The 15,151-nt window shown below is 36.5% G+C and overlaps 1 protein-coding gene across 1 annotated transcript in view; it reads left to right on the top strand.

The window, feature by feature from the left end:
- Jmjd1c (jumonji domain containing 1C) overlaps nucleotides 1-15,151 on the top strand; it is a 119,635-nt gene that overhangs the window by 83,164 nt on the left and 21,320 nt on the right. Inside the window, 7 exon segments of the mRNA XM_040732196.1 lie at nucleotides 2,743-2,915; nucleotides 3,288-5,467; nucleotides 10,305-10,506; nucleotides 12,299-12,513; nucleotides 13,435-13,448; nucleotides 13,450-13,588; nucleotides 14,853-14,942. Coding sequence (XP_040588130.1) covers nucleotides 2,743-2,915; nucleotides 3,288-5,467; nucleotides 10,305-10,506; nucleotides 12,299-12,513; nucleotides 13,435-13,448; nucleotides 13,450-13,588; nucleotides 14,853-14,942 — 3,013 coding nt within the window.

Below are 15,151 nucleotides of genomic sequence, written 5' to 3'. Positions count from 1 at the left end.
TGTTTTAAATACTACCTTGCTTGTAGTAAAAGCAGCATTGAATTTATCATTTTTATCATTTTCAAGCTCTCAATTCAGTAAGTAGTGTCAAGTTTTTCAGTCTTTTGCATTCATTTATGTATCCATCTGTCCATCGTGTATGTGGTGAACTGGTGAGCCACAGCACTCAAGTAGTGTTCACCAGACAATTTATTGTGGGTGTTGGCTGTCTTTCTGCCATGTGACTTTTAAGGATCTAACTCAGGCAGCCAGGCATGAAGGCAGGTTTCCTGGTGAGGCACCTTGCAGCCTAGGGTCAAGTATCTTTGAACAGTATAGAACCCTCAAACTTCTTCATCTTGTAAAATGAAACTATAACATTAAACTTTTAATTCCCTTCCCCTCAGCTTTTGGTAACTACATGTTTACTTTCAGTTTCTATGGTTGTTTTTTTTTAACTACTTTTTATACTTCATATAAGTAAATTCACTTAATGCTTTTCTTCTTCTCTGTCTTTGTTAGTATGTCGTTTAGGTTCATCCATATTGACACGAGACAGATAGACGGCCTTTTTAAGGGCTTCATTCTGCTTTATTACATGTGTACATAGGTGGGCAAACACAAATTCATTCATTCATTTTTGCTGGGGCCTTATCAATGCTAGTCAAGAGCCCTACCACTGAACCTGCCATGTTTTCTTTATCCATTGTTTGTCAGTGGACGTTTCAGTGTTTTTCTCTACTTAGCTTTTAAGAGCAGTGCTGCCACAAAGATGGAACATACTTAACACTTTCCATGCCATGTTCTGGGCAAGATCCATAATATGCTGGGAGTGCCCATTTGGAAGTCAGGGCTACTAGATTTCTCATCTATTTCAGGAATAATATTGTGTATATTATTGGAAATGACAGTAGAACAGTTTGTTAGAAAAGCTGTTGTAATTTTAGGTGACAGTAATGAGGTCGCCAAGGTCATGAATCCCAAGTTATAATGGTTGATGATAGTAAGGGACACCAACTAAAAATTGGTAATCCAATAATTTTGAAAGATACTTCCTGTAATTTCTTCTCAGTAGCTCCCTTTTAGTTTGCCTTCCTATGATTAACAGTGATTGTTAAGAGTTTTGTTCTGCCCTAACACTGGCACATTTAGTATTGGTAAGATTTTAGTTCTAGAATTGTGCTTCCATAATTACAATTATATTCCTCTTGACTTTGTTTCCGAGATGGGGGTCCTGATTCTGTTTGTATCTTTGATCATGTGCCATTGATCTTGCATCGATTAAATCCTATAAAATGTTACATAGTTTAAGTAAAGGAAGATGACTAATTACACTTTTCACTTCACCAGAATTGAAAGCAAGCCTGGTGACCCACGTGCCCATCGTACTCACACTTCCCTCTTGTGTGTATGTGTGTGTCATAAATATAGTTGGACCTGCACACAGATAGGCTAGAGAAACAGAGCCCAGGAGGTAACAAGTGGGTTTGAATCTTCTTCCATAAATTCCAGACTCTGTAAAAAAGATCTGAGGAGTTAACAGACTGTAAAACCATAAAATATTTTATGCTAGTAATTTTTATTTATTTATATAAACTTATAATGCAAAGATGTAAACTAAAATTAACATTCTAAGCAAAAGAAAGAGCTCTTAACCTCATGTTTGTGATCAAGGTGGTTAGGCCATGTAAGCAGAAGCTACTAGATTAGGAAATAATTTTAAATGGTACTTCATAAGGCAAACGCTTTCATCGTTGTCAAAAATTACTATGGCTTGACTTCGAGTCTTAAGTAACTATGACCTGCTGTGTCCTTCCATATTTAAATGTTCTTTGTGTGTGTTATTGTGCATTATTCTCTTGTGAGGTTTAGAGCTATAAATTACATTAAGCTATCTTTGTGATACATGCTATTATATTGTTGTTGTGAGTTGTAAGATTTATTCCTTTTAGTCAAAGTAAAGGTGGTTTAAATTCCTGTTATATGACTCACCCTGATGACAGATTTACAAAGCACACTTGAGTTATATTGAGTCACAGCATAGAAAAAACGTTTTTTAATATGTAATCAGATGTATGTGATATAACGTGTATGTCACTGTCACCATACAAATACTAACTTCACCAGACAGACAACATACTGCCATAGAAAACATAATTGTTACTCTGTTATACCTCCAACTATAGTGACTTTATATCTGGTTTATAGAATACAATAGAACACATTTAGGCCTTGACTATAATGATCTCAGAGGTGTGCATAAACTCTTACAAAGTTAATTATTCTATGAAAAAAATTGACAGATGAACTTGATTATAGTTTCTACTTCTAGTAGACTAACATTTAAGATTAACATTCTGGTTTTGCTGTGAGTAACATTCTTCTGGTGTTCAGATCATAGGAAGTCAGAAAATGAAATCTGTGGACATTGCTTATAGTCAACTAATGGTACTTAAGATCTGCTTTTAGTACGGGAATATTTCTAGAAGTTACTATTTTAATGTTGGTTTCCAATAGAATATGGAAAGTACTCCTACATGCAGAATATGTATGATTAATGTTGGTTAAAGAATTGGATATTTCTTACCAGATTTATTTTTAAAAATGTCAGGCTTCATAAAAATACAGTGGTCAGAAGTCTTGCTATGCGCGTGAGTACTAGGGTTAAGTACATGACAGACATAATACTCAGCTCAAGAATTAGCTTTAAAAAAATTTTTTTAATAACTAAAGTCTAGGTTTCTTGTTTTTGTTATTTAATAGAGTTCTCCCAGTCCTTGGTTACATCAACCTACTCCTGTGACCTCAGCAGATGGTATTGGATTACTAAGTCACATTCCTGTCAGACCTTCCAGTGCAGAGCCTCATCGACCTCATAAAATTACAGTGCATTCCAGTCCACCAGTGGCAAAAACTTTAGTAGATCACCACAAAGAGTAAGTTCTCCAATGTTTAAAACTACAGAATACCTTTGTCTTCCATGATTTGTCTTAATTCACTTTTTAAATAGTTTATTAAAATTGGTGTCAAAACTTGACTTTGAAGAGATACTTTTCATTGTGTTTTGGCCTGTTGAGTTAGTCTGCCATCAAATTCATGTAATCCTCCTGCCTCAAGGCTTTCCAAGTAGTGAAATGATAGGTGCAAGCCACTATATGTGGCTCTGTGCTTTTCATACTGGTATATCTTCCAATTTTAGAGACTGAACAAAGCTGTTTGCTTTTATAATACAGTAACATTTCATTAAAACCATCTCGTGTTTTCTATGAAAAAGTAATTACAGAAGCCTTTGTGTATTTCCTTTGTAGAGAATTGGAGAGGAAAGCTTTTATGGAACCATTACGGTGTAATGCATCTACATCAGTGAAAAGTGACCTGGATCTTAATAGGTCACAGGGAGGAAAGGATTGTCACTTGCATAGGCATTTCGTGGGTCCGAGGCCACCCCAGGAGACTGGAGAGAGACTGAACAAATACAAGGAGGAACATCGTCGGATTCTTCAAGAGAGTATTGATGTTGCACCATTTACAACTAAAATCAAGGGTCCTGAGGTCGAAAGAGAGAATTACTCCAGGGTAGCACCATCATCTTCCAGTCCTAAAAGCCATACCATCAAACAAGATAAAGACGTAGAACGCTCAGTATCAGAGCTTTATAAGATGAAGCACTCAGTGCCTCAGAGTTTGCCCCAAAGTAATTATTTCACTACATTATCTAATAGTGTGGTCAACGAGCCACCTAGATCCTACCCATCCAAAGAAGTTTCAAATATTTACACTGAAAAACAAAACAATAATCTTTCTGCAGCAGCCAACTCGCAGTCTCTTTCATTTATATCATCTCTTTCAAAGCCTCCACCACTGATTAAACACCAACCAGAAAGTGAAAGTTTAGTAGGCAAGATACCAGACCATCTTTCCCATCAGATTGCATCTCACTCAGTAACAACTTTCAGAAGCGATTGTAGAAGTCCTACCCATTTGACCGTCTCTTCTACAAATGCACTCCGCAGTATGCCTGCTTTGCATAGGGCACCAGTATTCCACCCACCAATCCATCACAGTTTGGAAAGAAAGGAAAGTAGCTACAGTAGCCTTTCCCCTCCAACTCTGACCCCAGTGATGCCAGTAAACGCTGGCAGCAAAGTTCAAGAATCCCAGAAGCCTCCAACTCTAATTCCTGAGCCAAAAGACTCCCAGGCAAATTTTAAGAGTTCTTCTGATCAGAGTTTAACAGAAATGTGGAAGTCTAACAACAACCTCAGCAAGGAGAAAACTGAGTGGCCTGTGGAAAAAAGCAATGGAAAGTCACAGGCTGCTGTGGCATCTGTCATTGTCCGTCCACCTTCTCGTACAAAAGTCGATAGTGTGCCACCTGTACCATTAGCTTCCAAAGATCGAGTTTGTGAGAGATCTTCATCTGGGGCAAGTAAAACTGATTACCTCAAACCAGAAGCTGCAGAGACTGGAAGAGTCATTCTACCAAATGTGAATTTAGAAAATGCTCATGTGAAAACTGAAAAAAAATTTGAAGTTGTCTCCCAGAGCAGTGTTCCTATTTCAGTCATGTCTGCTATAAATGTAGTCTGTAATACCAAAACAGATATATTTTCATCTGCTGCCGCTACCACTAGTGTTTCCAGCTTGGGTGGTTCAGAAGCAGTTTATTCTTTGTCAAATACCATTTTGGCCTCTACATCCTTAGAATGTACTACTTCAAAAAGTGTTAGTCAGGCAGTGGCACAAACAAAGGAATGCAAAGTCAGCACCACAGGGCCAGTTACTATAGCCTGTAGTAAGACAGGAAGTGGTGTTCAGCCTAGCTCTGGCTTCTCAGGCACAACTGATTTTATTCATTTAAAAAAGCACAAGGCAGCATTGGCTGCAGCTCAGTACAAAAATAGTAATGTCAGTGAGGCTGAACTTAATACTATGAGAAGTCAGACAGCAGCAGCCTCTCTTCCCCTGGATAGCACCACGATTTGTGGTACAAGTAACAAAGCAATCTCTGTAGGAAATGGGCCAGTAGCCCAAACCAGTCAGCCCAACTACCACACTAAACTGAAGAAGGCCTGGCTCACCAGACATTCAGAAGAAGATAAAAATACTAACAAAATGGAAAATTCAGGGAATTCTGTATCAGAAATTATTAAGCCATGTTCTGTCAATTTAATAGCCTCTACATCTAATGACATACAAAATAGTGTAGACAGCAGAGTCACAGGAGATAAGTTTGGAAGAGATGATAAAGCCAGTAGGAGAAAAGCCAAAAGAACTTATGAATCTGGCTCTGAAAGTGAAGACTCAGATGAAAGTGAGAGCAAGTCAGAGCAAAGGACTAAACGGCAGCCAAAGCCAACTTATAAAAAGAAGCAGAATGATCTACAGAAAAGGAAAGGCGAGATTGAAGAAGACTTGAAACCCAATGGAGTTCTCAGCAGGAGTGCCAAAGAAAAAAGTAAACTGAAGTTGCAGAACAGCAATAGTGGTGAGTCATTTGTTTATTGTAAAGAAAATGGGCTGATGTTCTAGCAGTAATGATATGGTTCCTTAGGTCTTGTTTTTAAAATTCATTTCTGCATTTCCTGTGTGCCCCTGCAAAACGAAAAGAGAGAAGACTTAGATCTGTATTTTTAAGAGATATTTTCCCTGGCATTTGTTGTAGGTGATTACGTGCAATCCAATGTGTAATGTAGGAATTGCTCATAATGCTTGATCTTTTCCTAGAAATGTAAAAATATAGCTTTGATTATTACACTACTCCTGATAATAAACTATTAGTATGACATGACTTAGAAAATAATTGGTACTTACATGTAGACACACTACTTAGTGGTAGTGTGAATGTAGTCCTATCTCATCCTTATCATGAAGCAAAGCTGTAAGTATATGGAAATGCCCATTGGTAACAATAGATAAAATTAAAAATAGAAGCTTGTGGTTCCCTGTGATTATTCCAATAAGCATTTCCACAATAAATAAAAATTTCAAAGCTGGCCAGAGTTTCATTTTCCTTTGTGGCTACAACTGGACAAAGTAAAGAAATTCTTACCAGTAATAGTCATTATAAAATGTTTCTCTATGTCTTTTGAAGTAATTTTCCTCAGTTTGTTTATTTTTTTTGTAGATTTGTTGCAAAATGCAGAAAGTATGTAATAGCTTTACTGTGTCTATATAATCACCAACATGTACAAAACATTTGTGACAGTGTAGATGCTCAAGCAGTTCTCCCATAAGTGCTTGGGTGCTTGAAGCCTCTTATTTGTGCCTTTTCAGAGTGAGATTTTTCCATGTGACTATGTGGGACCAAAGTAGAGGAAAACAGGAGGATGGAATCATAGAAAAGGATGAGCTCAGCTAGAGACAGATCCTGACAAACTGCAGTGCGTAAAGTCAGAAGGCAGAGAGGGGCTGACATCACAGGACACCTGGCATTTTTTGACTATCATATATAACAATGTTTTTTCTTTCTCATTGTTCTTCTTACCCCTAAACTAATTCACAAGAAGCTTAGTGGTCAGCAATTGTTTTAATCCATTTCTTTTTATGTTGTGTATTCTTTTTTTTTTTTTTTTTTTTTTTTTTTTTTGGTTTTTTACGAGACAGGGTTTCTCTGTATTGTTTTTGGAGGCTGTCGGTCTGGCCGGCCTCGAACTCACAGATCCGCCTGCCACCACCACCCGGCTCTAATTTTTTAATAGCTTTCAACAATTCAAAAATAACTTTTGAAGTTAAATTCATAGAATTATTTTTAAATGGCTTTCACATTCTCTTTTCATATCAATACTCAGTATGCATGTTTCCAACTGCTACTCCAAAATGGTGGACAAGTTGTAATGCTTGGTGACAAATAACTAATTTCAGACCAGATACTTTAATTCCTTATTTTTTTGAAAGTTATATTTACTATTAATATAGTTTATTAATTAAGGGTAGGGTTGATTTGCTTCTGGCCCATCTAGAAAAATTACTTAATGTAGGATGTTTTCACAAGTTAAAGAATTTTAAAATCTGAATATATACTTCTTGGATGAAATTTGGCATTTTTGTCCTCATTGTTTAATTGAATTGTCCTTTAGTCGTGGTCAGCTTAAAGAGTGAATTAGGTTTGCATGTTGAAAGATTTCATATGGTTTTTACAGTATCATACATGTATACTTTATGGTTAACTTAATTATAATAAATTTGATTATGATTACATTTCATAATATATTTTACATGCCCATACTTATATAGTGTTTCTTAGTACATTCTATAGGCAGCTATAATAGATTTTGCTTTACTTAGTGTTTTGGTATATCTTCATATCTTTTTTTTTTTTTCTGCTTTTCGAGACAGGGTTTCTCTGTGGCTTTGGAGGCTGTCCTGGAACTCACTTGGTAGTCCAGGCTGGTCTCGAACTCACAGAGATCCGCCTGCCTCTGCCTCCCGAGTGCTGGGATTGAAGGTGTGCGCCACCAACGCCCGGCTTATCTTCATATCTTTTGCCTTTCATTTTAATTAGAAATTGACTGCCTTTCCCAAGTAATTTTTACATAAATTTACTTTATGAGCTGAAATTGTCTACAGATTTGAGCATATTTACAATATATCTATTGGTATATATAACCTTGACTCATCTATAATCTGAATTAATCAAAAATACATCTATACTGTTGGCATAAGAGAAATCAAAGGTTAGCGTGTATTTGTGCCTCTCATTTTCTTTTCCCCCAGTTTTCACTAGGCAGGTGTTTGTGAGTTGTTAATAAAAACATAGGTCTTAAAGATTCTAACTGTATAAAGGAAGCAGTGTTATTACATGATTTTTGTTAACAGAGTGTCTTAATCCCAAACTAGCACATTTTAGATAAATTGTCAATAAGACATTTAGAATTAAAGGATGATGTCTTATTTTAAGAAAATACTATTGTTAAATTCCTAAAGAAGTTTAGTATTGTCTTGTTTGGCCTAGTATAGAAGAATTACAGTATCAAAATTCAATTTGCCTGTTTAGTATCACATAATTATGGATTGTTTTCAAGTGTCCTTTTTAAAAAAATTCACTGTACTGTTTAATTTTTTTTTTTGTTGTTTTTTTGTTTTTTTGTTTTTCGAGACAGGGTTTCTCTGTACCTTTGGAGGCTGTCCTGGAACTAGCTCTTGTAGACCAGGCTGGTCTCGAACTCACAGAGATTCGCCTGCCTCTGCCTCCCGAGTGCTGGGATTAAAGGCATACACCACCAGTACCTGGCCTGTTTAAATTTTTACAATCAATATTATGGGGTTTCACATTCTAAACTGTTCCCATCATCTAGAGTTAAAAGTATATTGGTTAAAGTTAATTTCTAGTTAAAAAAAAAAAAAACAGAAACAGACTGCATTTGCTTCATGCTAGTGTAATCAATTAAAGTAAAGATTAAAGAAAGTATGCCAAATATAAGTCTTATCAGTAGTGTGATACTTCTATTGTTCATTCTGACACCTTTTAGCAAAGTCCACAGGAAATATCTCTCTTACACATTAGACGTAAAATATCTTTAAGAAAGTTTTATTTATTTTTATCTTATGTGTATGGGTGTTTTCTCCCCTGACTATTTGTGCACTCCATGTATGTTTGGTTCCTATGGGCACCAGAAAATAGCATTGGATCTCTTGCAACTGAAATTAAAGTTTGTGAGCTTCCATGTGTGTGCTGAGGATTGAACCTTAGTTTCTGAAAGAGCAGCCAAGGTTCTTGACTGGACAGCTATCGCTGAATCCCTGGAAACATCTTTATACCATAAGTCATTAACTGCTGTGTGCCATGTACATGAACATGTCTATACTGAGTTAAGTTGAATGGTTTCTAGCCCTAAGATAAAGACTAAAAAGAGGGAAATGTAAGAAACAAGTATCAATCTTAAAAACACCTTAGTACTTTAATCCAGCTTCAAACATTACTACCTATGTAAGAGTGATTTTTTTTTTAATTACACTGCTTACCCTATCAATAAATTGATATTAGGAATTCTAGACAGGAATTGTGCTCTTAAGTTTCTGAAGAAATATCTGGCTTCAAAAGAATAGTTGTGTGTGTCTCTGATAACAAGCAGAATGGATTTGAAAACAAGGATAGGAAATGTTTATTTTTCAGTTACAAATAGTGGCCTGTACATAACATGACTGTGGTAGATGTGGTAAGAAAGACAGGTTTAACAAATACACCTGGAGACAACAATGGATGTCTTTTAGATTTTGTTTTGTTTTTATTTATTTTTCAGTTTAAATTTAGATAAGAAACAAGGTTGCTTCACAAGTCAGTTCCAGGTCCCTTTCCCTTTCCCTCCCCTCCTCCCGTGCCCTCCCCCCAGCCCCCCCATTATCCCCTCATCTCCCCAGGGAGGATGAGGCCCTCCAAGGGGGGTGTCCATAGTCTGTCATTTCATATAGGGCAGGGCCTAGACCCTTCCCCATCTTTTAGATTTTTATAGGTAGAATTGCAGTTGTGTAGTACTTCATGAATTCTCCTGGTCTACAGGTTGCTCCTGTTATACAGATGACTGATTGCGTTAGCTAATGGTCCTTTACTTGTTACTTCATGTTAATAAACAGGAACAGTGGTACTGAATGTGGTAAATAGGTCTATATAAAATACTAGACTATAGTCCATTTGAAAGATTGTTTTGTTTTTCCCTTTACACTTGAGAAGGGATCTCACCGTATTTGCAGAGATTGCCTTCACACCTGCACTTTACAGATACTCCTAATGGGGAGCAGTTTGATCGCTTTGTGTGTTCACTTTGTTTTCATTATTTCCATCATCAAAAACAGCGCAACTCATTGTGGGTCTTTTCTCCCTGTCTTCAGAACACTTTTACTTTTGTAAAAGATACTGTTCCCATCAATAATATTGATATCAAATATGATGTTGTCACAAGTAATGCTTTTTTAGTGATTGTAGTGGTTTTGAGACACTTACTAGGTATCCCAGGCTTTCCTTGAACATGTGCTCATCCTTCCACCTCAACTTCTGAAGTGCTGGAATTAAAGGCATATATGCCTCCATACCTGACTGCACATTTATTTGAAGTCAAATGTATACCTAGGTTCTCATGTTTGGTGTTCTATTTATATGAATATGAATATGCAGTGGTTAAGTATGTCATTTCAGCAGAGGGTCTCCTGCTTTCCTTCGCTGCCCAGTTAGAATGGGCAAGCAGGTAAACAAAGGGTGCTGTATGTAGACTGCAGTTGTCCATCATGTAACTAGAATTTAGTCTAATCACCTAGAGTTTAATCCCAAAGAGTATTCCTTTCTTTCTATAAAACATAACCCTGCTAATAACTTCCTTCTAACATTACAGCTGGCATTCCCCGTTCTGTGTTGAAAGACTGGCGAAAAGTCAAGAAACTAAAGCAAACTGGAGAATCCTTTTTGCAAGATGACTCTTGCTGCGAGATAGGCCCCAATTTACAGAAGTGCCGAGAATGTAGACTTATTCGTAGTAAAAAAGGAGAAGAATCAACTCACTCACCAGTATTTTGTAGATTTTACTACTTTAGAAGGTAAGTGAAAATACAAGAAGTGTTGGGATAGGGTTATTGAGTATTGGAAATTGTACTGGTTTTCTGAGAGATCCCTTTCAGCATCTGGGAGTGAGTCTTATTTCTGACACAATCCAAACAATACTAACTTGTGCTGTGCTGGGACAGCTGCTGGCAAGCAGCCTTGTCACATCACTGCTCAATTACTTATATTCTCAGATCTTCCTTCTAAAAGGTTAATTCTTCCTTATCAAAAATATTACCATTTTTTCTAAAAATGGCAAGAAAATATCCAGTTTTTTAAAAAATTCTTAAAAAGGAATTTGCTTTTGCCAAAACAATTTAACCATTACTTAAGTAATCATTGTTCTCCTTGAATGCAGGTAAACTGTCTTGGCTATGAAAACATGTCATTGTCTTGTTACATAGGAATGGTCATATTTTTGTTAAATATACACTTAGGTATTGTAGCTAAGGTATACTGTCATAGCTCACATGTTTTATGGTAAAATAAAATTATTTATAGATATTTAATTATCAGTTGAATGTAAACATTGGTAAATACTTTAAATTTTAAAAACCAGAAAAATGAGGTAACTCCACCAGTGAAAACTTCCATTCTAGTGTCTGTTATTCTTGTTCTTGAATACCATCTTTGGTCCTTGGTGGCCCTGTGCAGTTTATAACCTGTCAAGGATTACATATAACCTGTTTTGTTTGAAAATGTGTGGGTACTTAAGGTTAAAGAGATAAGGTAGTGTGCACACAATCCTTATTGTAGTTCCACAAATTTATCAGAAGCAGGCTGATGTCTGAGTTTTAGGCCAGCCTGGGATATGTAGAAAGAGACCCTATCTCAAAAAAAAAAAAAAAAAGCCACATTTTTTTTTTTTTTTACTTCAGAGTCTATGACCAACACTCCCTAATGGCAAAGCATGCTACTGTAGGAAAACTGAATGTTACAGAAAATAGTGCTCGTGCAAGTGTAGAAGCCATTCCAGTGGTATCGAGGGAGTAGTTTTGATGAAGATGAGAAAACCTTATGTTTGATGAAAAGAAATGTTCTGATGAAGACAATTCAAATAACCCAAAGTCAGTGCTGCTTATCAAGGAATATCTTGGTTTTAAAAGTGAAGGGAAACAGGGCAAGTTTGAACCTAGCCTGGGCTGTGAGACCCTGCCAAAAAAACTGAGCATTTCATGAAAATAAAGTTGGGTACTATGATATAAATCCCAAGGTTATTAAAGACATTTTAACTTTATCCATTTTATATTAAGGAGGGATAGTAGTAAACTTACACCTCAGGCATTGTATACATGCTTATAATTCCAGAACTCAGAAAGCTTACACGGGAGAATTGGTGTAATTGAAGGCCAGGCTGGTTTACAGTGTGAAGTATCAGGTGGGGGGGTGGGGGGAGTAAGAGGAAGCAAAAAAGTACCAATACTGCTCTGCTAACATTGGGGAAACACTTTGGCTCTCTTACTCATATAATACTTGGACAGTGTTCCCAATAGTTAACAGCTCACTGTAGTTACCTAATAAAAGGTGGTTGGTATTGTCCTATTGAAGGTTGGAAGTCAGGGCCTTGTACATACTGGGTCATACTGTACCAATGAGCTTTGGATCCCCCAACCCTTACTTATTGAAATAACATAAAATCAGTGCTGCTTATCATGCTACTAGGTAATGCCTGAGGCATATAAATTGATTAATGACTTGAGTTTGTGTGAGAAACGTAGATTATAAAATGTTTATAGTATAGTAGGAGCATAAAATTTTTTCTAATGGTTTTATGTTTTACTGTTTCAGATTGTCATTTAGTAAGAATGGAGTGGTCAGGATAGATGGTTTCTCTTCTCCTGACCAATATGATGATGAAGCCATGAGTTTATGGACACATGAAAATTATGAAGATGATGAAGTAGATGTTGAAACTTCTAAATATATCTTGGATATAATAGGTGATAAGTTCTGTCAGTTAGTAACATCTGAAAAGACAGCTTTGTCCTGGGTGAAAAAGGATGGTAAGGAAATTAATACAGTATGCACTCTGCAAATTTCCTTTAGCATATTCCCTATGTATTATGTTTAATCTGTAAGTCCCTCATCTAATTTTATTGGTATTTGAGCTGTGATAATGCCATCTCTTAGGTGCTTGAGATTGAATGGATTATTCATAAAATCACAACAATGTTTTCATTATTGTGATACAACATGAACTAGTACAACAGAATGTCTTTACATGAAAAATTGTACAGTGTCATTTGATTTTGTGTATGCATAATCTATCACAGTTTTTTAAATATGAATTGTAAGTTCTTGTTTAACTTGTGACTTTCTGCAGATAATGTCTTCAAATGTCAGGCTTGTACATTGGAAAAGTTAACTACCTCATGTATTTATTTGTTTACAAATAGTTACATTCTATTTACTTGAATGTAAAGCATTTAGCATCAGTAAGCACCAGTGTGACCTATGTGTATGTTCTCAGTGTTCGTTTTTTTTCTCTGTCTTTCCCTAAAATCATTGGAGCCAAGGTATATATGGCAGTAATTAGAAACATTTTATTTTTGTGTCATAACTGAAGAGAGGGCTGACTATATCTGCTCTCTACTGGTGGAGGCCACAGATAACCACTAACCATGCTGTACTACACACATGGTAGAAACCCTGTTTCGGATACCAGCCAACCATTTTAATATTTACTTAGGAATCTTTGTGGGTCTTCTAAACAATTGTGCTTATTATCAAGAAATCTGCTTTGGGAGCATAATCCCCATACTCACGGAAGTGGAAGCAGAATAGTTTGTGGCTAGCCTAAGAATATGGCAGCTGCATTTTGAGAAGCTTTACCATAGAGAAACAAGAGTCTACTCTTGCTTTATATTAAAATAGCCATAGACATTCTTGATTTATGTCACATCTTTATTTTTGCTGTGTTTCAGCCAAAATTGCCTGGGAAAAGAGCAGTCCGAGGTGTTCGGGAGATGTGTGACGCATGTGAAGCAACACTGTTTAATGTCCACTGGGTCTGCCGCAAGTGTGGATTTGTGGCTTGCTTGGATTGTTACAAGGCCAAGGAGAGAAAGAGTTCTAGAGGTTGGCACATAGCTAATGGGATTAAGTGGAGATAATCTGTATTACTCATGTTCTTACTTAATTGTGGGTATGTTCCATTGTGTAAGGAAGAGGAATTGCCTTGCTTATTGGAATGTAGTTCCCTCCCTCCCTCCCACCCTCCCTCCCTTCGTCGTGCCCCCCCCCCCCCATCTTTCTGTCTCTCTGTCTCTCTCTTCTCTCTTGGTTTTTTGAGACAGAGTTTCTCTGTATTGTTTTGGAGCCTGTCCTGGAACTCGATCTGTAGACCAGGCTGACCTTGAACTCACAGAGATGTTCCTGCCTCTGCCTACCAAGTGCTGGGGTAAAAGGCTCGATCTTATACATTGTTTACTGCCAATAAGACCTGAGTATGTAAAAGCATTTCTGAGAATCTTCAGCTGTATTTTCCTGGGATATGAAAGTAATAAATATGAGTAAAATGGTATAACAATGCTAAGACATTCATCTTGGCGTTTGAGTAATTACTTAGAGTCTGGGGGTGTACTTTAGAGGTGGAGCACAAGTTTTGTTTGTTTTTTATTTTTCTATCTAGTTCCATAGGACTGTTGTTTTTCCTTTGTCAAACTTGGAAAGCTTATTTTAATCTAGGATTTTCATGAAACGGTTCTGGATTTATGCTGAATTGCTTAAGCTTTGTGGGATTTTTTGTTTGTTTGTTTTGTTTTGAAGCTCTTAGGGCCACATTGTAAGTAGCTGCCTATGTCAATTAATTCATAAGGCTCTCTGAGGCATATGAAATGCCCCATGCTATACCTCACATTGCCACTGAATGTAGGGAGCCTAGCTGGTAGATCAACAATAGCATCTTTTCCTGTCTTAAAACTTTCTTTTCATCTATAAGCCCATACATGTTAGACAAGGACTGATCCCAGGTCTCATATTAGTGTTGACTGAACAGTAGCAAAATATAGCAGCAGTGTCCTTAAACTTGTGTCAGTATAAATAGTCTAATATAATATGCAACCTCTTATGCATAGAAAATAAATAAGAATCAGACAGAAATTAGGAGTGACCCTCGACAGTAATAGTAGCAGAGAATAGTCATTTTAGTTATCACTTTCCTTTTTTTTTTGTCTCAATCAGTGCTTTTATCAAGATTCATTGGGTAGTTGATTGTCTTTGCTGACTTTTTAAAAATAGAACAAAATAAAATAGAAGACTGCCACTGCAATTTCATGTAACTATACAACCATCACTTTTATACTTAAGGAATTTTCTTGAAACAAGGTGTATTATCTTACAGATAAAGAATTATATGCTTGGATGAAGTGTGTAAAAGGACAGCCTCACGATCATAAGCATTTAATGCCAACTCAAATTATACCTGGTTCTGGTAAGTCTAAGTATGTTTTACTTTGTATTATAGGTCCTGGATGGTCTAGATAAAAGAGTACTTTTTTTTTTTTAGTTATGTTAATTGGACGTAGTGATAAATGCCTGTAACCTAAGCATTTGAGAGGCTGGATTGTTATGTGTTTGAGGACAACCTTGTTTACATACACAGCAGGGATTAGGATCACCCCACCCCACAGCCTCTCCCCC

This window comes from Mesocricetus auratus, unplaced genomic scaffold (assembly GCF_017639785.1).
Source record: "Mesocricetus auratus isolate SY011 unplaced genomic scaffold, BCM_Maur_2.0 Super-Scaffold_100027, whole genome shotgun sequence".
Lineage (NCBI taxonomy): Eukaryota > Metazoa > Chordata > Mammalia > Rodentia > Cricetidae > Mesocricetus > Mesocricetus auratus.
The sequence above is the reverse complement of the archived record's forward strand: the minus strand, read 5'-3'. Positions and strand labels throughout refer to the sequence as shown.